At 34.5% G+C, this 25161-nt stretch overlaps 2 protein-coding genes across 3 annotated transcripts; one reads left to right on the top strand and one right to left on the bottom strand.

The window, feature by feature from the left end:
- Nucleotides 1–4063, top strand: tbx16 (T-box transcription factor 16). Its single transcript, XM_051117717.1, has 9 exons — nt 1–125; nt 232–388; nt 640–742; nt 1141–1305; nt 1384–1530; nt 2109–2179; nt 2580–2665; nt 2845–3058; nt 3157–4063. The coding sequence occupies exons 1-9, from the start codon at nt 110–112 to the stop codon at nt 3608–3610; spliced, it is 1413 nt and encodes a 470-aa protein (XP_050973674.1). The 5' UTR covers nt 1–109; the 3' UTR covers nt 3611–4063.
- Nucleotides 4064–7573: 3510 nt separating this feature from the next.
- On the bottom strand, nt 7574–24912 carry klhl22 (kelch-like family member 22). Of its 2 annotated transcripts, none has more exons than XM_051117975.1 (7): nt 24765–24912; nt 23954–24247; nt 22211–22688; nt 19363–19772; nt 15580–15772; nt 13547–13780; nt 7574–11954 (listed from the first exon to the last, which is right to left on the bottom strand). In XM_051117975.1, the coding sequence occupies exons 2-7, from the start codon at nt 24178–24180 to the stop codon at nt 11613–11615; spliced, it is 1884 nt and encodes a 627-aa protein (XP_050973932.1). In that variant the 5' UTR covers nt 24181–24247; nt 24765–24912; the 3' UTR covers nt 7574–11612. The 2 variants fall into 2 exon arrangements, with proteins under 2 accessions (XP_050973932.1, XP_050973933.1); XM_051117976.1 differs by having other exon boundaries at nt 23954–24180.
- Between the last annotated feature and the right edge of the window lie 249 nt (nt 24913–25161).

Genomic DNA, 25161 nt, shown 5'->3' with positions numbered 1-25161 from the left:
GTTCTTATGGAGAACTTGCGTTTTTAATTGAAAGATTGAAGTATTGCTCATTCTGATCTTTTCGTTTGGTCAATTTCTTCTGGAGGACATCTTTTGAGAAGCCTAAATAATGCAGGCTATCAGAGGTGAGTACTTGTTTTAACCTTAATGCACCTAGAGAGCTTATGCTCTTTATTTGGAGACTTAGCTCCCATTGGATTCCATTGACAAAATATGATATTTTTTTCTCAGACCTCAAGCACAATTTCAGCCTCCCTCCTCCACCTTCCATGGCTGGAGCTGGTGATTCCTATCACCAGGGCAACATCCGAATGACTCTGGAGGATCCGGAGCTCTGGAGATCCTTCCATGAGATCGGCACTGAGATGATCATCACCAAACCTGGCAGGTCTGTTTCAGAATCAACTAAAACCTAATCTGTTGGCAAGTTTTGGATCAGCTATTCAGAGTTTAGCTTCAGCCCCAATCAAACACACCTGAACAAGCTGATCAAGCTTCAGAATTACTAGAAAGTTACTGGCAGGCGAGTTTGATAGAGGCTGGAGCTAAACTCTGCAGGAAAGTGGACCTTGAGGATGGAGAACCCTTGAAACTTCAATTCTTGAAGTTAAACTTGACTTTTGCATGCTTGCATTACAGGAGGATGTTTCCACATTGCAAAATAAGCTTGTCTGGATTGGTTCCATATGCAAAGTACATCTTACTGGTGGACATGGTGCCCGAAGATGGTCTCAGATACAAGGTTAGTAACTAAACCTCATAGATCACAAACATTAAAGTCTTATCCATTTCAATGCTCTGGCCGCAGGCTAGTCTAGACTATTAGAGTCCTATTGAAACGAAGGGCTGTTGAATTGGGAATCAATCGTGAACGGCTGGAGCGTTGGGGGGACGTTGTCACATGTGTCTCCCCGGAACGTTCTCACCACTGATTGCGCTCCTCAACTTCAAAGAGCCCCAACTCTTCCTGTTTTTACAGAGCCCACTGGGGGGTTTTGCCCCGACACACTCTCGTTCACACTTACTCTCACACCCCTGCACCCCCTGCACCTTATGTCACAGCTAGTCTAGAAGCTGTAGTTCAGTATTCTGTCTTCACGTCCTTGGTTAGTTAATTAAATGCATCTTTTTTTTTTGTAGTGGAACAAGGACAAGTGGGAGGTCGCTGGTAAGGCTGAGCCTCAGCCGCCTTATAGGACGTACCTGCACCCAGATTCTCCAGCGCCTGGCAGCCACTGGATGAAACAGCCTGTGTCTTTTCTCAAGCTCAAGCTGACCAACAATGCACTGGACCAGCATGGACATGTAAGTGGCCGTTCTGATTCTTACATTTGTTTATGGTAAAATGATTTTGATTTTAATCAGTGTCTCTTTTCGATTCAGATTATCCTTCATTCCATGCACCGCTACCATCCGCGTTTCCACATCGTCCAAGCTGATGATCTGTACAGCGTACGCTGGAGTGTTTTCCAAACCTTCACCTTCCCCGAAACCTCCTTTACCGCTGTCACTGCATACCAGAACACAAAGGTAACAGCTTTATACACTTAAATATTGTAGATTTCAGAGCTAAATATAAAATTTTAATAATTAGCAAAGGAAAATCATTCAGAGAATTAGAGAGGACACATCCCCTTATCATATGTGATTATAGATTTTTCTTTTATGCCAAAAATCGTTGGGATATTAAGTAAAGATCATGTTCCATGAAGAGATTTTGTAAATTTCCTACCATAAATATATAAAAACTTTTATAAAAAAAGAAATTTTCTCAATATTTAGAATTTTTTGCACCCTCAGATTACAGGTGTTCAAATAGTTTTATCTTGGCCAAATATTTTCCTATCCTAACAAACCATACATCAATGGAAAGCTTATTCAGCTTTCATGTGATGTATAAATCTCAATTTCAAAAAATGTACCTTATGACTGGTTTTGTGGTCCAGGGTCACATATATGGTTGTTACAGTGTGAATTTTTATAATGTTATGTGAAGCATGTACATGTTCTTTTGAATATATTTTAAAGTTGAATATATAATTGAATTTTTTTATATATATTTGCATTAAATATATCTGAGATTGATGGTTATATTATTTGTCTCACAGATTACAAAGCTGAAAATTGACCACAACCCCTTTGCCAAAGGATTCAGAGATGAGGGCACAAACTCTAAAAGGTAAGATTATTTTGACGTTATTATTTTTTTTTTTTGCTCTTAAAATGGAATTAACCATTCAAAAAAAAAAAAAAAAAAAAAAAAAATATATATATATATATATATATATATATATATGAAATGAAGTACAAATGAAGTACAAACTTTTACAAAAATACAGTACAAAAATATATAAAAGAAGAAAAATTCATAAAGATTGTTTTATTGAAGTACAAACTTTTATTTATTTGAAAAAAAAAAAAAAAATATATATATATATATATATATATATATATATATATATTTTTTAAATTTATTATGAACAAAATGTTTTTTTATATTTGAAAATTCCAGTAAGTGCAATAAATCTGTTTACAATTTTACATTGTTAACCATTTTACTTTGCCTTTTTCTTTGACAGACGAGCAAACAGAAGTCTGGCTGATCCTGAAAGAGTTGCGAAGAAGATGAACTTGTCAAAAGACTCCGAACATGGAAGCCCGCGAGGTAATGATCTTTACATTTCAATGAATGTCTCCTTGTATATACAGATTTTGTAGGCTTCTAAGCCATTAACTAGCAGCTTGGGTTAAATTGTCCAAGCTAACAAGTTCAGCTGGTTTTATGAAAAAAAGTAGTTTTTGTATTTGCAACTTATTAAAGTCTCTTGATATTTATCTCCTCAGATATCCAGCAGTCCTCAAGTGAGGGTCTGGAGGATGAACACGTGGGCCGTAAGGAGTCGGAAGTGAAGGCCGAGCGCTACTCCCCATGGGGAGGCGCGTGTGACCGGGACAATGGCCACCCTCTCCGTGCTGAGTCCCCTCTAGGCTCAGATCCTCGGGACATGTACAGCTCTGAACAGCTCGTACCTGGACAGAACACCTACCAGCCCTACCGGTACAGACCTTACAGATACTGATCTTAAATACGACTTATTATTGATATATTTTCTCCCTTGTCAATGTCTCAATATTAAACTCTCAATCTTTTCACAGATTTCATGAATACGGCAAATCACCCTCGCCATCCTCCTCCAGTGTCGGCAGCAGTGGATGCGGAAGCCGCTCCAGCTTCGAGTCCCGTGTACCGGATGTTGCCACCGTCCCCGATCAGGACACCTCCAGCAAGCCCTCCGCCCCTGAGTTCGGCCTGCCTCCCTGCCCGCCGCATCCCTCCGCGGGGCACCAGGAATACGCAGGGGTGCTGAACATGGCCATAGCTCAGGCCAAGCCAGGTATGCTGGGCCACCATCCTCTCTACACGCCCTACAGCACAGAACAATCTCTGGGACAGTGGAGTGGGGCAGCGTCCACTCAATACCCGCCTCCTCCACCTCCCCATCATCACCTGCCCACCGAATACAGCACCCAGGCCGTCCATCACGGCTATCATCACGGAAATGTAGGGGACTGGAGCCAATACCCACTGTTCTCTTACTCATGCTGGTGAGCGAGAGACGGGACGCTTTGTAAAGTCTTGCACGACGAGGTCTGGATCTTCAGATGATGGTGCACGTCATCCCGGTACCTGCGTGAAACAGAACTGTGAGCGAAGTGGCACTAACTAGAATGTTGTTCGTGAGTCAACTTTGATGCGAATAGAAAATAAAGAACCTGCTTCGGTTTCATTGAAGAAAAGGCCGTCTGCTGATCTGAGGGTCGGCCGAGAGAAAAGACAATGTGCTTGTTAACTGTGCTGCATTAAACGCATTTGGAAATGGACTTTTGATACTTTTTGACCTGAAAAATCATGCCTGCATAGCAAGGACCAAGAACGGACTGGTTTTCTTGGCTTTGTTGTTAAAATGTCTATTTATTCTGTGTTTGCTTTTGCTGCTACTTAATATTATTTTTGTTAAAAAACAGAATCGTGTAGTGTAAAAAATGCTGTTTGGAAATTGCAATGTTGTATGTCTGAAATTCAGAATGGTCAGTAAATGTCTTCAAAGATCTTGTGGTCATGGTCTTTTTCTTTTCTAAAGAAAAAAATAAGCTATAGTCATGATATATGAATATATACAAGAAGTTCATCTCAAGGGAAGTGAAGTAGACAAAAATGTTAATGAGAGCACTTTGAAAGTCTTTGAAATCCTACTTGTATTTTGACTCATGGTGACTCATAAAGTGCTATTAATTTTATAGATTTACTGATGTATATAAACATTAAAATAAAAATGAGCACGACTAAATCAAATATCTTAGTATCATTAAAATGTGAAATAAGTAAGTAGCACCGGTATATTTGTAGCAATAGCCAAAAATACATTGTATGGATCAAAATGATCAAATTTTCTTTTATGCAAAAAACATCAGGATATTAAGTAAAGATCATGTTCCATGAAGATATTTTGTAAATTTCACACCATAAATATATCAAAACTTAATTTTTGATTAGTAATATGCATTGCTAAAAACTTCATTTGGACATCTTTAAAGGCGATTTTCTCAACATTTTGATATTTTGCACCCTCAGATTCCAGATTTTCAAATAGTCTTGGTCAAATATTGTCCTATCCTAACAAACCATACATCAATGGAAAGCTTATTTATTCAGCATGATGTACCCGTATGGTTGGTTTTGTGGTCCAGGGTCACACATAAGAAGCTGAAGTTTATAAAACATACATTTCAAACATTTTATTAGCTTGATTGCACACAATCTTGGCAAATCATCAAAAAATTCTATGAAAATCAGTTCAACAAATGCCAACCAGGTATTTGATGTTAATATTTTCATACCATTACGACACATGCTTCTTGTTTGCTCATTTCTCTCAACTATGATACAAAATATCCATTTTTATTTAACTTCCACTGCCTATTTTTGTTGTTCTTTCACTTTTCCCCCTTTTGTCGGCTCTAATTGGAACCCCACCCATCTCTGTCTGTCTACACACACATTATTTGATGTAGCATCCTCAGGACACTTAAGGTAATGCCTTACATAACAAAGCATATCATAGGCCACTCTGTGCCCATGAAAGAGTCTTAAGAGGCGTGAAAATGGGGGGGATGTCAGAGCTCTTTTGACCACTCCAAAATGCAGACGGACACTGATTGCTGCCGTCACGGATGTCAGGCGCTAATGACTGCCGTAAAGGGGGGAGGGAGGTGTATTTGTGTGTTTGTATGTCCTGAGTGGGAGAATTAGCCAAGCTCAATTCATTACAGAGCTCTTTAGCGTCTTTTAGACAAGCTTAGCAGCTATTTGGTACTCAAACACGCTACAGATAAGCATTACCACATTTGAGTTTACTAAGCTACTTCTGTGGCACAAACAAGAGCACAATAATGCCTGATGTCTGCACATTTTAATATCTGAAATAGCTGATTTAACTTTAAATACTGGTGACAACACTGATGCGAATGTTTTAATCTATATTCTTTTTCATACTTATGCAAAGGGACATTTTTATTGCAATTTGTGGCAGGAACAGAGTAAATAAACACTCGCATAACTTAATTTGACTTACACTGACCAAAATTACAAACGCAACACTTTTGTTTTTGCCCCCATTTTTCATGAGCTGAACTCAAAGATCAGAGACTTTTTCTATGTACACAAAAGGCCTATTTCTCTCAAATATTGTTCACAAATCTGTCTAAATCTGTGTTAGTGAGCACCTCTCCTTTGCCGAGATAATCCATCCACCTCACAGGTGTGGCATATCAAGATGCTGATTAGACAGCATGATTATTGCACAGGTGTGCCTTAGGCTGGCCACAATAAAATCATAGTATCTGGTGTGACTACAATTTGCCTCACGCAGTACAACACATCTCCTTCGCATAGAGTTGGTCAGGTTGTTGATTGTGGCCTGTGAAATGTTGGTCCACTCCTCTTCAATGGCTGTGCGAAGTTGCTGGATATTGGCAGGAACTGGAACACACTGTCGTATACGCCGATCCAGAGCATCCCAAACATGCTCAATGCGTGACATGTCCGGTGACTATGCTGGCCATTCAAGAACTGGGATGTTTTCAGCTTCCAGGAATTGTGTACAGATAATTGCAACATGGGGCCGTGCATTATCATGCTGCAACATGAGGGTCGTGGATGAATGGCACAACAATGGGCCTCAGGATCTCGTCACGGTATCTCTGTGCATTCGAAATGCCATCAATAAAATCCACCTGTGTTCGTTTTCTATAACATACGCTTGCCCATACCATAACCCCACCGCCACCATGGGCCACTCGATCCACAACGTTGACATCATCAAACCGCTCACCCACACAATGCCATACACGCTGTCTGCCATCTGCGCCCTGTACGGTGAAATCCATGGATACATCCATGAAGAGAACACCTCTCCAAAGTGCCAGACACCATCAAATTTGAGCATTTGTCCACTCAAATTGGTTACGACACCGAACTGCAGTCAGATCAAGACCCCGATGAGGACGATGAGCATGCTTCCCTGAGACGGTTTCTGACAGTTTGTGCAGAAATTGTTTGGTTATGCAAACCGATTGTTGCAGTAGCTGTCTGGGTGGCTGGTCTTAGACAATCTTGGAGGTGAAGATGCTTGATGTGTAGGTCCTGGGCTGGTGTGGTTACACGTGGACTGCGGTTGTGAGGCCGGTTTGATGTACTGCCAAGTTCTCTGAAACTTGAAAACGGCTTATGGTAGAAAAATGAACATTCAATTCACGGGCAAAAGTTCTGGTGGACATTCCTGCAGTCAGCATGCCAATTGCACGTTCCCTCAAAACTAGCAACATCTGTGGCATTGTTCTGTGTGATAACACTGCAGATTTTAGAGTGGCCTTTTATTGTGGCCAGCCTAAGGCACACCTGTGCAATAATCATGCTGTCTTAAAAAAAAAAAAAAAAATGAAAAATTGTATTCAACTGTTTTCAACATAATAATAATAATAATAATAATAATAATAATAATAATAATAATAATAATAATAACAACAAAAATAATACATGTTTTTTGAGCAGCAAATCAGAATATTAGACTTATTTCTGAAGGATCATGTGACTGGAGTAATGATGCTAAAAATTCAGCTTTGTAAAATAGTAAAATATTATTTTTTTTTACTATATTTGCTGTACTTTGGATCAAATAAATGCAGGCTTACTGAGCAGAAGACACTTCTTTAAAAACATTAAAAATCTTACTGTTCAAAAACTTTTGACTGGCAGTGTAAATGTATACAAATATTATATTAAAATTTCAATTTCAACTATAATACATTTACACATTTTCATTTAATTGCAAAAACATGCAATTAAGTTTGCATGTAAGTGTTTTCTTTTAAAGTATATAATTTCTGCAATTAGTCTTTTTAAAAGTAAGCTGAAGTGTGTATCTTTTTATATCTACTCTGAAGTTTAGGCCATCTTGTAGATATCAATCTAGAACCCTTTTGTCATAATAAAATCAATTGTCATTTGTTGGATAATGGATGAGGTGTAGATTTTAAACTGTTGCATTTCACCAATGTTTTGTATTTAATATGTATATCACTGCATTTGTCATAAGAACCATTTGCTTTATCAAGTAGTTTGACTGTTTATCATATACCACATATTCTTATATACAGCATGGATGTATTGAATTTAAGGTGTACTTCTAGTTTTACTATATCCAATACATTTAATTGACAGGCAATCAAGCTATAATAATGCTAACAAATAAAAATTTGAGGCAAAAAAGTTGCATGGAAAAAGGAGCTGTAAAAACTTGACTGTTGTGTGCTGGAAATAAATTAGATTTTTGTCAGAGAAGGGAAATGAAACAAATGAGATGCTGAAAGGGTTTTTATGACTGAGTGAAGTGAATGCATGAGTGAGAGAAAGAGAGAGAACATTAACATCCACGGTGTAAAAACCCTTTAAACACCAGTTAACTCTGAAGTGAGACTATAAGGGCTCCTCTGGGTGACTTTAAAAAGGCAAGCACGTGTTACTGCCGTAGAGGCAATTAAAACTACATCACACTGGATACTAGCAGATTCTGCATCTGCCACTAAATCAATCGTCACATTTTCCATCCAGTTTCGATACCTTTACAGCCATCCAAACAACTACAGTACAATCCGTTGAACTTTATTGTCAGTGTGATCATTCATGAATTTGACATTGCAAACTGGTAACAATGCAGTTAAAATGTGTAATGCATTTCCAAAATATTAGACACAATTAGTCTTAGCAGTCAAGAATGAATGTATGTTTATATATTTTCATGTCAAATATAATGGATATTTGATACAAAAATCAAATATTCCACAAATTATTTATTAAAAATAAAAAAAATCTTTCATTTTCAGATTTCATGTGATCCTTGTTTATGACATTCAAAAGGGTCAAACAAATCAGAAATGTATAGCCGACAGTTTAAAGAGGCGATACGTCTGATATACTGAAGACGGAAAATAAATAAAACAGTAAAAAGCAGTGCATAATTTTTAAAGGAATTTTTATCAGAATTGCTTTTTACATCGCAAAAGACATCAGAGAAACTGAATAACAGTTCACGTTTAACTAGCTCATCCAACACTAACCCAACATTTGCAATTTTTTGATGATTTCTCTTTGGAGTGACTTGACAACCAAACATATCGTTAGCAGTCGGCAACCTTTCTGACATGAAGCGCAATTTTTAATTTATAATAATAATCACTGACATATCACCACTCCTTCCACATTTTTATATAGCTTTCAATAGTTTGTCGGTAAGATTTTATATTTATTTATTTTTTTAACAAGTGTCTTTTACTCATTAAGACTGCATTTATTTGATCAAAACACAGGAAATAAAGTAATAATATTTTATATTACCAACTGTTTTCTATTTTAAAATACTTCAAAATGTAATTTATTTCTGTGATGATAAAGCTGAATGTTCAGCTTCATAACTCTTCAGTGTCACAAGATCCTTCAGTAATTATTCTAAAATGCTGATTTGCTGCTTTTTCTTTTTGTTAAAAAAGGTTGTGAGGCTTAAAACCATGATACATTTTTTTCCTCAGAATTCTTGATGAATAAAAAGCAGTGTTTCCCCTGCCATTACATTAGGGGGGCAGCCCCCTTGAAGGTCAAATTTTATTACATTTTATTTTCTATATTGCGCCAGATCACAACAAAACTCATTTAAGATTACCTTTCCTATAGAACAATTCTAGAACCTTGTTGTTTTATTAAACAAACTAAATAGTCTTATGTTGTTTATCTTATTTACATGACGGCATGACATTTCTGTCTCTACATGGACGCGTGTCTACAATTTGTTATCCGCGAAAACGCAGACGGGATCGCGGACTCTATTCATAAAAACTGAATTTACTCTATAGCCCGGAATACCATGGAATTCTTTCATTTTTGGATTAATAAATATAAATTTGGTCTGCCACTTAATTCGAATCGCGATACAGACCAACGTCTGTGAATATTAAAAAGACGGTTTAGATATGAATCCTGCATGTTCCGCTTGGCTCTGTATGTATGAATGGCGGAAACACGGTTTTGTTTACTACACAAATACTGAAGCACACGTGAGGCTGGCGGTGATTTTCGGCCTCTGTGTCTCATTATATGACGACATGAACACATGAACTTCATCTCCAGAGCTGCTGTGAGAGTCACTTCATGTGAATTTAACCGTTTCATTTGAGAAAACTAGCATCATATCATACTGTATACACACAGAAACTTCACGGCAACCTGTCAAAATAAAAGTACGGTTTAACAGAAATGTAACCCTGGACCACAAAACCAGTCTTATGTTGCACGGGTATATTTGTAGCAATAGCCAAAAATACATTGTATGGGTCAAAATTATAGATTTTTCTTTTATGCCAAAAATCATTAGGAAATTAAGTGAAGCTCATGTTCCATGAAGGTATTTTGTAAATTTCCTACTGTAAATATATCAAAACTTAATTTTTGATTAGTAATATGCATTGCAAAGAACTTAATTTGGACAACTTTAAAGGTTTTTGCACCCTCAGATTCCATATACTGAAATAGTTGCATCTCGGCCAAATATTGTTCTATCCTAACAAACCATACATCACTGGAAAGCTTATTTGTTCAGCTTTCAGATGATGTATAAAGCTCAGTTTCAAAAATTGACTCTTATGACTGGTTTTGTGGTCCTGGGTCACAAATATATTACCTTTGTATTACGTTTGTACAGTATAATGTACGTCTTTATATATTTCTATTTCTGGCCGATTTAAATAAAACAATTAAAGCATAAAAATAAATATTACAAACAGATTAACCACTTAATCATAGAAAAAAAAATCTACAATTATTATTAAAACTTTTTTAAAAGAATATTCACACAAATTTTCTTCCATGTATTAATTTTACCAGTAAACCTCTGTTTGTTTGCCAAAAAATAACAGGGTTTAAATTTCATTTGATTAAAAATAAATAAATGTTAAATGCCTTCACTGGATTAAAAAGAAATAAATGTTTTTGTTATTATACAGAGAGTATAATAACAAAACAATAAACCTAGGAAAAAAAAAAAACTTAACTTTGAAAAACTCAAAAGAACATGATTTATTTGAAATAGAAATAAATTGTTACATTATAAATGTCCTAACTGTCACTTTTGATAGATTAATTTTGTGCCTCATTAACAAAAATATACTTTCATTTTTTTTATCTTACTTACCCCAAACCTTTGAAACTTTTTTTTTTTAAATATTAAGCAGCACAACTGTTTTCAGCATTTATAATAATCAGAAATGTTTCTGGAGCAGCAAATCAGCACATTAGAATGACTTCTGAAGGATCATGTGACACTGAAAACTGAAGTAATGATGCTGAAATTATATTTTAAAATATATTCAAATAGAAAGCTTTCACAATGTAATAACATTTTGCAATATTACTGCTGTTACAACACATATGATCAACTCTAGTGGTAATATTTACTTATTTTGCTATTCGTAGTACATGTGCGTAAGGTTGCCGACCCCTGCACTACAGCATCCACGTCTTCACTATTTTCTTTTACTCTTTTGAATATTGTTATTGCACTTAATTCAAATCTATTAATAAAAAGGCATTGGACTTACCAAAACACATCTGTAAAATAAAGGCACCATCATTATAAACAAAATCAAACTGTATTTGTAAAGTGCATGTACAGTGTTAGCATATCAAACAGTTTTGGACGTAAAACAATAAGAGAAATGTTAGCATGACTAAAATGGCACTACAACCTAAAAGAGTCAGTAAAATTAACCCACAAAAAAAAAACAAAAAAAAAAAAAAATTTGGATTTTGATTTGGAGATTATCTAATCCAGAACACTTTCAGCTTACTTTACAGACAGGCACAACAAAGACTGGTTACACATACTAAAAAAAAAAATCAAATTAAAACGCCCCAAAACTCAACTAGTAAAGAATTATGGAATTTCATACAAGTCCTTAATTTAATAAAGAACAATTCCCTCACTTTGCATTTTTGCGCCCAACCTTCAGTCCTCGCTGGAGTTGTCCGAGTCATCCCAGTCCACCTCTTCCCATGATGCTTTAGCCCTTTGCTCCCAGCTGCGCGCCTGGGCCATGGATGCTCGTGGCAAAAGCAGGACACATGCTGAAAGCCCAGATACGCGGTCCTCGAGGGCTGTCCCGTTCTCCCATCGGTCCTCCTCCGCGTAATAAATATGAACGTACTTCATTCTACTGCCCTTATCATGCGACCTTCCACCCAGGATGTAGATGCACCCATCCAAGACGGCCATGCCTGGCTCTCCATGTCCAGCAGGCAACGGGCTCACCACAGACCACACATCTGCTATTGGGTTATAGCAAGCAACCTATAAAGACAGACAGATCTTTAGTTCAGTCACTGGCTCTGGTTTAAAACATAGTGAGCTACTTTGTTGTCTACTGTCTACATAGACAGCTTACTTTAAAGGAAGCATGCTAACAACAATGAAGTCTCTTAACAACAACACTGTTAATAGGCAAGCGAGCCACACACAGAACGATCCAACCTCACATGAAGCATATGACAGTAGAGTCAAATACATTAATAAATGTAAAAATGTAATTAGATTGGCCTGTTTCCTTATTTCCTGTTTCTTTTTTAATCTTAAATGACAAATTTTAGTGGATCACAAAACAGGAGAAATCTTTTAGAATTTAGAAATGTTTCAGATTTCTTAGAAATTTATTGTATGTTTTCAAGAAAAGTTTAAATGCAATGTTAAAGTTATTTTTAAATTATAATACTATTTTACAATTTTACTGTTTTTATTGTAGTTTTAAACAAATAAATGCAGCCTTGGTCAGCAAGATTTTTAAAACAGACAAAACAGGATATTTACCAAATGTTACAAATGTTTCTATTTTAGTTACATTTTAAAATATATTAAAATAGAATGCCTTTATTTCTAAATATATTTCAAAATTTTACTGATTTTATTGTATTTTTAAACAAACTGAAAACTGTTATATTCAAAATTATAATAATATTTAAAAATGTTACTGTTTTTATTGTATTTTAGAACAAATAAATGCAGCTTTGGTCAGCAAGATTTTTTTTTAAAAGATATTAATACTTTTATTCGGCAAGGACCCCTTGTATTGGTCAAACGTGACAATAAAGACATGCACAAAGTGTTACAAATATGTCTTTTTTCATTACTATTTCTGAATTTTACTGTTTTTGTTGTATTTTTGAACAAATAAATGCAGCCTTGGTCAGCAAGATTTAAAAAAAAAAAAAAGAAAAAAAAAAAAAATATATTTTCATTTGGCAAGAACTCCTTATTTTGGTCAAATGTGACAAAGACATTTAAAAATGTTTAAAAAGTTCTATTTTATTTACATTTTAAAATATATTACATTAGAAAACAGTTATTTTATTGATTTTATCGATGTCCATACTACCTTTCTGGGCCTTGAACATGGTAATTGCGTCTCTGCAGGGTCAGAAAGTTCTCAGATTTCACCAAAAATATCTTAATGTGTGTTTTAAAGATGAACCTTCGTTCTTACGTGTTTGGAATGACATGATGGTGAGTAATTCATGACAGAATTTTCATTTTTGGGTGAACCGTCCATGTAAGTTTTTGAGGAGTCACACAACATGACATTTTACAACCCAAACTAACCTTGCCTTGTCATAAATGGGTAAATTTCTGTTTGTTATTTGTTTGTTTTTGTGTGATATTTTAAAAGACGTACAGACCTTGACGCATGTTGATTTTTGGCAAAGCCTTTACCACAGGAGTGAAGCCTATGATGCTGTCTTGGCTGGCAGCTCACTAGTCTTGCTTTTATTTTATGAATGAATGAATTATCTATTAATTTGCACATTTTTTTACACCGTGTTAAAACTGGTGTCAAAAACATGCAGTGTTAACTGTAAAGCAGTGGTGCAGGTATCTCAAAAGTTTAGTACCTTGAGGACGTCTCGCCGGTAACCACAACCATCGTTGCTGCCTCCAATGACGTAAGCGCGACCGTTAAGTGCTGCCATGCCGTGCCAGGCGCGCTCCACCGGGCCCTCGGCACACATGCTCCAGTGATTGCCGCTGGGATCGTAACAGTAGGTCTCTTTTAGATAAGCCATTCCCCGCCGACCACATGCTATATAGATCTTCCCGTCAATCACTGCTCCGGCGTGGGCATATACCTGCAGACACAGGCATGTCAGAGTGTAAACACATGTTATGCACATTAAATCGAGGGTTTATAACCCCATGTCACATTCTTGTGGTAGTTGTAGTTCTTTAGTAAATACCGTTAGCAAATTACAGGACTGGTCAAAAGTTTGGAATAACTGAGATTTCTTCTGCTCACCAAGGCTGCATTTATTTGATCAAAAATACAGTAAAAACAGTAATACTGTGAAATATTTTTATGATTTAAAATAACATTTTTTTGTTGAAATATATTTTAAAATGCAATTTATTCCTGTGATGATAAGGTGAATTTTCAGGATCATTACTCCAGTCTTCAGTGTCACATGACCCTTCAAAAATTGTGATAACTGCCATTCAAATGTTTGGGGGTAAGTAAAAAAAAAGGAAAGGAAATTAACATTTTCGTTCAGCAAGGATGCATTAAATAATTAAAAGTGACAGTAAAGACATTTCTTGAGTTTAAATCTGTTTACACCAAAGAATAAAGAAATAAAAAAAAAGGTTATTGCGGTTATTGTTATTTTGTCTCAGAATTGTGACATAAACTCACAATTGCGAGAAATAAAGTCAGAACTGCAAAATGTCACGAGATTTATCTTGGAAGTGAGAGTTTATATCTGGCAATTCTGACTTTTTTCTCAGAACTGTAAGATATAAACTTGTAATTATAAGAAATAAAGTCAGAATTGCTCGAAATAAAGTTGAAATTGCGAGAAATAAAGTCAGAATTGCGTGATATAAACTCATTTGTGGGAAATAAAGTCAGTATTGCTTAAAATAAAATTGCAATTGCAAGAAATAAAGTCAGAATTGCATGATATAAAGTCGGAATTGCGAGAAAGTCAGAATTGTGCGATATAAACTCACAATTGCGGGAAATAAAGTCAGAATTGCGTAATATAAGCTCGCAGTTTCTTGTTATAAAGTCAGAATTGTGAGATATTAACACAACTGTGAGTTATAAAGTCAGAATTACGAGATATGTACAAGATTTTTCTTGAAACTGCGAATTTATATATCTCCTAAGTCTGACTTTCTGAGAAATAAAGTCAGAATTGGGTAATACAAACGCGAAATTGCCAGTTATAAAGTCAGAATTGCAAGAAATAAACTAAAATTCAGACTTTTTTTCTCAAAATTTTGAGATATAAATTCGCAATTGAGTTATAAAGTCAGAACTGCAAGATATAAACTTTATATCTTATATCTCGCAATTCTGACTTTTTTTTGTGAAATTGTGAAATATAAACGTGCAATCGCAAGTTATAAAGTCCAGTTTTGAGGGGGAAAAAATACCAATATGTTTTCAGAATTGAGAGTTTATATTTCTCAATTATTTCTAACAATTCTGAGAAAAAAAGTCAGAATTGCAAAATGTAAACTTGCAATTGCGAGGGAAAAAGTCAAAATTGTGAGATAAAAAGTTGCATTTTTTTTTTAATTCAGTGGTGGAAACGGGCTTTCATAGATGTTGTACATTAACATGGAAAGTCAATTGTGAAGTGTCTGAACTGCACTGATAAGCACCATGAATCAGCTTACTGCCTCTGATTCATGTAACCTGCCTGATGCGCTGCTCGATTATATGAGAGCTAGAAATATTTATAATATTACATCTACAATGCAGTTTGTAACTGATGTTGTACATTAACAGGAAAGCCAATTGTGAAGTGTCTGAATTGCACTGATAAGCACCATGAATCAGCTGGATAGACAATGTAGTTCACAATCAGCTACAATGGATTTCAATCTAAAAGTCTATAATAACAGTTTATCCATAAGCGTTCACCTCTCTTTTCAGCGGTGCCACGTATTCCCAGGTGTTGGTTTGTGGGTTGTAGCGCTCCACACAGTCCAGCTCATTGGTGTAGTCTCGTCCTCCAATGGCGTAGATATATTTATCAACCACACAGACGCAATGATCTGCATGCTGCTGCCGTAGAGGCTCGATAGTACACCAGGTGTTGTGGCGGGGGTCATATCTTAATGAGAAGACAATGGAATAAATTTAATAAATAATGTTAAAAAAAAAAAAAAAAATAAATAAATAAATTGAGACGGACCAAAAATGTAGTATGAAAATATTGTAGTGTGTGTAATATTGTCCTGATTTTTAGCAGTATGTTATTGAAAAGACTTTTAATATTGTCTGTGAAAGTTTCTCTATTTTTTTTCTCGATTACTATTTTTTTAATTGTTGTATTTTAAATAGAAGCTCAGCTATACAGAATTACATTTGATGCATCACTACAAATAATGTCTGTTTTGCCTGTTTGTGCTAAATTAATATAGGACAAACTGAAGGATAATATCCACTGAGATTCTCTCTATTCAAAACAATAGACCTTATTGAAATGCTGCTCTGTCTCAACCTAACTGACATAACTCATCCAGCAGTTCATGAACAGACCATTATTTACAACACAAACAACATCTATTCAATTCTTAACAGTTCAGCATTTATGTCTAGGATATTTCTTTATTTCAAGTGTGTTGACTAAGTGTGTCTGACTACTGCTTTTAATAAAGGTACAGAAGTGTTAATCTAATTCATTTATACATTAATTAAATCTAATAATGCACTCTATTTTATTTATACATTAACATTAATTTAACATTATTTATACATTTTACATTTCATTTATACAGGCAGTAAACAGCTGGTACAACAACCTTCCAACAGATCTCTGTATCTCATGCTCTGATATAAACTCACAATTGCGAGAAATAGTCAGAATTGTGAGATATTGCGAGACTTTTTTTTTTGCAGCTGCATAATATAAACTTACAATTCTTTTCTCACAAAACTTTTTTTCCTCAGAACTGCATCATAAAACTCTGACTTTCTAAGATACAAAGAATTGCATGATATAAACTTGCAATTGTGAGTTATAAAGCTAGAATTGTGAGATATAAACTCAATTTCAAGTTATAAAGTCAGAATTGTGTGATATGAAGTCAGTATTACAAGATATAAAAAAGTCAGAATTGCGAGATATTGCAAGACCTTTTCTCGCAATTGTGAGTTTATATCTCGAAATTCTGACTTTCTGAGAAATAAAGTCAGAATTGCACAATAAAAACTCACAAATCTAACTTTTTTCCTCAGAATTGCATCATACATTTATACAATTGCGAGTTATAAAGTCAGAATTGTGACATATAAACACAATTCTAACGTTTTTTCAGAATTTCATAATATAAATTCACAAATCAAACTTTTTTCTCAGAATTGTGTGATACGAACTCTGACTTTCTGAGATATAAAGAATTGCATGATATAAACTTGCAATTGCGAGTTATAAAGTCAGAATTGTGAGATATAAACTCACAACTCTAACGTTTTTTTCGGAATTACATCATACAAACTTGCACTTCTGTCTTTCTTCTCAAAAGCGTGTGATACAAACTCGTAATTCTAACTTTTTTTCTCAGAATTGTGAGATATAAACTCAATTTCAAGTTATAAAGTCAGAATTGTGTGATATAAAGTGAGTATTACAACATATAAACTCACAATTCTAACTTTTTTCTCATAATTGCAATATAAGCTGACAGTTCTGAGAAATAAAGTCAGAACTGTGAGATATTGTGAGACCTTTTCTTACTATTACGAGTTTATTGCGAATTCTGACTTTTTTCTCGCAATTCTGACTTTCTTGAGTATTAAAGTCAGAATTTCATAATATAAACTCACAATTCTAACTTTTTTTCCTCAGAATTGCATCATACAAACTTGCATTCTGTCTTTTCTCAGAACTGCATGATACAAACTCAATTTCAAGTTATAAAGTCAGAACTGTGTGACATAAAGTCAGTATTACACATATAAACTCACAATTCTAACTTTTTTCTCAAATTGGGTTATAAGTATAATTTTAATTATTTAATTCTTTATAGCTCACAATTGTGAGTTTATATCATGCATTTCTGACTACAGTTTTAGAAAGTCAGAATTTAAAGAAAAAAAAAAGTCAGAACTGTGAGATATAAACTCACAATTCTATCTTTTTTATCCCATGTGAATAATTAAAACAAACAGCATTTTAAGAAACCTTCAGTTAAAACATGTCATAAATATGTAAATCTGTAAAAAAAAATACTACAGTTAGCATGCAATACAGAAATGCAAACCAACAGGTATTTGGACACACTAGTGTGCACTGTTGGCACAACAGGAAGTGGTCACCAAATCAAAGAAACACAACATAGAACAGGGTTTCCTTCAAAGCTCCTCCCTCAAACTCTTTATTGTGAGTTGTGAGGCAAGCCACAGCGAAGATCACGTTCACTAGCTGAGGATGGAGTGAAATAACCATATCAACAGCTGTTATTTTAGTGTTGTTTACATACTATCATAGTATATACGTACATAGTACCTTCTATTTTAACTTTTTTTTAAAGTGTATTTTAGTTTATTTATTAACTTTTCTATTGAGCTTTTTTCCAGGTTTAGTAATTTTAGTCTGTCAACTTTTTATTACTTTTTTTTATAACTATTTTATTTCAGCTTTTTAAGTAACAAACACATTTTTTTAGTTTTATTTAATAATAACAACACTGATCAAGAGCTCTGCATACCACTGTGAAGAGAGATAAATACTCAAAACAAATGATAGTGATGAGCAAATATTTTGTGGTTAATTGAGACAAAAAGCTACATCTATTCGATCAGTAATTTTATTACTAAAACGTAACTAAAGCTACAACAACAATCAAAGGAACTTTCTTAAAGAAAAAGTTTCCTGTTCTCTCTTTTACTTTCCTCATCTACTTGAAGTAACTTTTGTAACTTTGCATTGCGATACTGTATTTTCGGCTCTTGTATGACAAACTTGCCTGTGCATTCATCGATAAAACCAGCTGCTAAATGACTAAAGTAAAACAGCTATGATATATAGTTTAGATTATCATATGCAAACAAGAGGTCCAGTTTTGAAGATCTAGACTGTTTTTTAACCTTTAACCAAGCATTTGTAACTATTTTATTGTAACTATTTTTGTAACTATTAAAACTTTCAAAATGCAATTACACTGATCTAATATTTGGATAAACAACAAGTCCAATAATCCCATCAGCAGCCATTGGATTATATTGGTCTCTGATTTGGATATAATACAAATCCAATAATCCCAAACACAAGGCCATATGGGAGGATTTAAAATCCTAAGTGAATGTCCTACAGTGGCCAAGCTGAAGCTCTGATCTGATAACCTGAATAATGTAAAGCCAGTCACGCTGTAATAATAAATGTTTCTTGCTTAAGTAGCAAATCAGAATATTAGAAGGACCATGAGACACTGAAGACTGAGGTAATGATGCTGAAAATTCAGCTTTCTACCGCAGGAATAAAAATGAAAGTATATAAAGTAGTAAATAATAGGAATCAAAATCTAATAAAATGAGAAATTTGGTAAAGGTGGTAAATTCATCATTTTCTTCTACAGTGTAACATGTATAAAACAGTTAGTATACAAACACTGTCTTTCTAACAATTGTTCTAGGTTCATAGTTGCACTTCATCATCTGTTAAAAAAAACATAATGAAAATCAATATTCAACATCACTTACCTCCAGCATCGAGCTTCAGCACGGAAGCCGCTGGTGTTTTTGTCTCCACCAATCAAGTACACAAAGTTATTGAGCACCGCGATGCCCATGTTGGACATGCGAGGAGCGCGATCTGCAGACAGACTACGCCACTCGCCCCAGGAGGGGTGGAACACCTGGAAGCGCTCTTCATTGTCCACCAGCGCGCTGGATGAATACATGCCACCAAATCCCACAATGCACTGGGAGCTGCAGCGAGGCTGAGTGAGTGGGGTTTGCATCACCGGCTGCCAAAGCTCCTGACTGTGGTAACGCAGAGCGGCGGCCACCGATTCCCGCAATGGACATTGTTTTAACCGGCTGTGCAAGCGCTGCAACACATGCTTCTCCATCAGACAGAACCGCACTGCTTCCAACATCTGCAACGAATCCTGAAAGAAAAGTTGATTAGATTAGTCATAGATATCACTAATTATATCCAATATCCAATTATATTTACTGAATGAAATCTAATACTTGTTACATACAAATTTTGGTGATCTGATTCTAAAAATAGTGCCTGTTTGGCTCAAGGGCATCACATTCCCTCACAAAATATGATTCATTTTCTAGCATCTTTGCTTTTGACAAAAACATTTATAATCTGAAGAAGAACACAAAGACAAGATTCCTCTCTTTCTCTGAGCCGGTCACAACTACATGTTTAATCTGATTTTCACATGTCACATCTGATTTCCAGATGTTTTTTGCTACATCTGTGTGTCTTTCATTAAATTAGTGACAGAAAATTACAGTTTTGTGGGAAAAAATTGAATGTCTTTCTGACATTAAATTTTGATGAATTATTTTGATGCATTAAAGCTGATACATGCATTATATAATGTAAAAAACCTTCATAAAAAAATCGAAATCTAATTCTGGATTTATCTAAAATTATTTTAAAACACTTCTGCTTTATCATGGACACCTCTATGTATCACTGATCCACATAAATAAATAAATAAATAAATAAATATATAAATTATGTCACAAAGTGGTTGTTGATCTCTCACATGTTTAGTAAATAAACTGATGTAATAGCCATGTTTTTTTGAAACAACAACAACAACAACAACAAAAGAAGTAATTCCCCTCCTCCAATTATAGTATAATTATTAGACGTGCTGTTTTATAACCTCATATTAATTGAAAGACTTTGTATACCTGTTTCTAGAAAAGTAACTGCTAGAGTTAAGTAAAAATCAAAACACGTAAAAGATTACTAAAAAGAGTAAAAACTTTAAAATAGTAACCAACATCTAAAATATACACTTTCAGTTACACAGATAAAAGCTACATAAATAGTCAGTAAAACAAAACTTTTGACATTTGACAGCTTTTGTTATTTTGATTAAAGCTGATACATACCAGGGTTATTTTAGGTAACTAAAACTAAAACTGAAACTAAAAGGGATTACCTGTCAAATCAAGCAAATTTCAAAAACTTCCCCGGCTTGAATTTTTGTTTTTGCTAATATTTTTTCTAAAGAAAGACAGACATGTAGTCGACAGACAGTTTTGACAGAAGGAAACAAGATACATCTCTAGTTTTAACACTATTTGTTCTTTAGACATACCTCTTTAAAAGAAAAGAAATATCATATTTTTGCAAACTGACCCATATTTAGTTTTTTTACTCCTAAAATTCCAACATCTCTGGAAGCGAACCATATAGGGCCTTAAAAATAAAGATGCAAAAAGGAAAGTTTGTAAAGACCCAATATCTACAAAGGCAGATATCTTTAATACTTCTTGAGTTACAGGCATGCCAAGTTAAAAAGTGCTTTCAAAAACCTGAAGAGTGCTGCTTCCCCATTTTTGAATGGTCACCATTGGCAAATAATGCAACAAAGATTGCTAAAGTCAAACGATTTTACCAACAGGCCTACCAATCTCTGTCTAAAAATAACATTATGATGCTGCCATCTTTCTGAAGTCATTTGACCCCCCTGTAATTTGACACTGAAGCTCAGGTGAAAACTGCCATTTTGACCTCCCTGTACAAAATAGCGGATTACTCAGTAAATATTCATCCATGACATTTAATATTTGGCTTGCATCACTATACATGTCTATCGTTCTTCAGGAAAAAATATTAGCAAAATCAAAAATTTAAGCTGGGGACTTCGGGATATAGGTAAAGGATATAAAATTAAATATAAAAACCTTTAATAACATTTCTTATTTTGATGTAGTTTAACTTGATGTACTAAAGTAACTTAATAAAACCTATAGACATTAAAAAACCTACAAAAAAAAATGTCAAAAACACAACAAAATTCCTAAAATATTAACTAAAAGAAAAAAAAAAGATATATATATATATATATATAGTATATCATTTGTACAATTAGAAGATATGTGGGAAAGTTTTTATTGATTTTTTTTTTCAGCACCTTTAAATTAGGAAATATGAGGCCTTTCGCAAATCAGCATTAATTTTTTGGTAACACTTTACAATAAGGTTTCATTAGTTAATGTTAGTTAATGTATTAACTAACATGAATGAACAATACATTTATTACAGCATTTATTAATCTTTGTTAATGCTATTTAATAAAAATACAGTCGTTCATTGTTATTTCATGTTGGTTCACAGTGCATTAACCATTGTTAACAAGCACAACTTTTGATTTTAATAATGCATTAGTAAATGCTGAAATTAACATTTAATAAGATTAAGAAATACTGTAGAAGTATCGTTCATTCTTAGTTCATGTTAACTAATGTAGTTAACTAATGAACCTCAATAAACGTGTAAAGTGTTACCATTTTTTTTTTCAAGATGCAGGGCTGTGTTATATCCTGTGAGAACCCATTTGTTTCTCACCTGTAAGCAAACCTCATCCTTCTCCACCTGTTCAGGAGTGTAATGGTAGTGCAGGGCTGCTTCAAACACCTCATTCTCTGAGTTCACCTCCAGATCGTTGCTGGAAAGGACGCTCAAGATCTTTACCGGAGGAAGCTTTCGATACACCGGCGTACGTGAGAAGGTCTGGATGTTCTTGAGCAGATATGAGCGAATTTTTTCCCCGAGCTGGTTCAGCCCGTAGATGTCGGCTAGCTTTTCCACCTCTAGGATGTTGTCATCATCCAGCCAGGAGAACAGGAAGTCGCAGCAGAAGCCGATCACATCTTGGACCTGCAACAGAGTGGCTGCACACAGCACTTCCTGTACCGTGTCCAGGTCCAGCTCCAGCTCAGAGGTGTAGATGAAGTCCAGGAGTTTGGTCATTGCTGTGTATGTGACTCCATGGACGGGGATCTCAGTTTGCTGCATCTCTCGCAAACCGCCGGCAAACATACCCCTAAACACAGAGAAAAGAAACAATAATCATGTACAGTAGCTTAATCTTTTGAAATTCACATATAATAAATCAGTATCACTTTACAATAATCTTCATTAGTTAACTACATTGGTTAACATGAACTAAGAATAAAAAAATAATTCTCCAGCATTTATTAATCTTAGTTAATGCTAATTTTAATATTTACTAATGCATTATTAAAATCACAAGTTGTGCTTGTTAACATTAGTTAATCACTGTGAACTAACAACTAACGAACAATAACTGACTGTATTTTACAAAGATTAATAAATAGTGTAATAAATGTATTGTTCATTCTTCATTCATGTAAGATAATACATTAACTACCACTAATGAACTAATGAAACCTTATTGTAAGGTGTTACCAATAAATTGATCTTTGATCAGTTCAAAAACATTTGACTAGTAGTGTACACATTTCTCAGTAATCGTTGGTGATACATAGGTCATTCCTATTAATTAATTTTTAGTTTATTCACAAATGCAATTCACACATACAATGACTTAAACACATGACAAAAACGATATATTTAAAATAAAAATGATTATAAATCTGAATTCGTTTCTAAATCTGAATTTGTCCCCTTTACCATGGATTTATTTATTTATTTAATTTTATTTTTTTTCATGGATCCTTCTATGTATCATTGACCCCAATAAATAAATAAAAATGGGCCCCAAATACATTTTTTTAGTTGAACTTGAAAAAAAAAGTATTAATTAAAAAAAAATATTTTTTTTTTTATTCAGCATGGGTGCATCGAACTGATTATAAGTGACAGTAAAGACAATAATAATGAAAAAATATATATATTTTAAAAATATATTAAATATAAATTAAATATAATATAATTTTATAATAATTATAAATTAAATAAAAAATCTTTTGAACTTTATATTCATGCAATCAAAAAATGTATAATAGATTTCATAAAAATATTAAGCAGCAACAATGTTTTCAACATTGATTAATGTTTCTTGAGCAGCAAATCAAAATAATTTCTGATGGATCATGTGAAACTGAAGACTGGAATAATGATACTGAAAATTCAGCTTTGCATCACAGGAATAAATTACATTTCAAAAATATATTAAAATAGAAAACAGTTGTAATAATATTTCTGAATATTACTGTTCTAACTATATTTTTAATTAAATAAATGTTGTCTTGAGCATTAGAGACTTCTTTTAAAACATTTAAAAAATCGTATCATCCCTAAACATTTCAGGAGTGTCAGACATACCTGAAATAGTCACATGAGGCCGCTAAGAGAATGCGGTGTGCCTGAATGGCTTTTCCTTCCACCAAGAGCACCACATCAAACAGAATCCCTCCTTGTCGCAGCATCAGGAGCCCATCTAACAGTCCCTGTGAATGGGCATTACTGCGGTATTTCTGCTTGGCACAGGGCTGAGCGGAGTGAACGGCTCCTCGCGCTCCAGCCGTGCAGGAGACCGAATCATCAGCCATCTTGATATAGAAATGCAAACTGAAAGTTAACCTGCTCACATTTTTTGTGTGAAGCTCCACACTGCAGCTAAACAAAAGAACAAGGAGAGAAATTAGTAAATGCACATAAAACCTGACAGCTTTACTCAACCTGTGCGAGTCATCAATTGTTATTAATCACTATAGAAAGTAAACATGACAAGACTATTTCACACAGAAAGAAGCTACACTTTGATTTACAGGTTGATTTACAAGTCCTGTCAATCACATTTTATAACCACTGAGAAACAAGAACTAGGTCAAACATATGTTACTTATAAATTTGTTTGTACTTAAAAAAGAAAGACAAACTATGATTGACAGCATGTCTTAATGTAAACATCATTTAGCTGTTTTGGCCTGTGTTTATTCCACTAAAAACTGATATTAGCAGAAACCACAAATAATTAATACGATATTAAAAACGATGCGAAAGGCTGAGTGTAATTTATTTAGCTGACAGCAGTGTGCAGTCGTTACATAAACGTGCACTACAGTAGATGTTGTGAGTTTGTGCATGATGTTGTGTGATATATCAACAACACTTCAGCTGTCGCTGCACTTACCGGAAATGATCAGACGGTTTAAAGAAGCCTGCTTCAGTCGGATGACAACAGTCACTCTGTTGACAGTAGTGATGATTAATACGATTACGTTTCAGTATGTTTGTTTTCTGATCGCCCAGCTAAGTTTCCCAGTGATGTCAGAGCAGCGCTTCCGGTACAGAGCAAAACAGATGATCAGCAGCTACTGTCCAATGAAAAGCACGGAGCTGCAGGTTTAAGGTTTAAATTGGTATTTAAAATTATTGATAAAAAATAAAGGGAAAAAACGTAAATGGGTGAAACTTTACCATTACTCCAATCTTCAAAAATCAAATTACAGCTTGAAAATAAATAAAGCGTCCAACATCCAACAATTAATAAACATATAACCCATAGTAATAAGGCTATATGCAGTGGT

Source organism: Labeo rohita, chromosome 8 (assembly GCF_022985175.1).
Source record: "Labeo rohita strain BAU-BD-2019 chromosome 8, IGBB_LRoh.1.0, whole genome shotgun sequence".
Lineage (NCBI taxonomy): Eukaryota > Metazoa > Chordata > Actinopteri > Cypriniformes > Cyprinidae > Labeo > Labeo rohita.
This window is presented reverse-complemented; position numbering and strand designations above follow the sequence as displayed.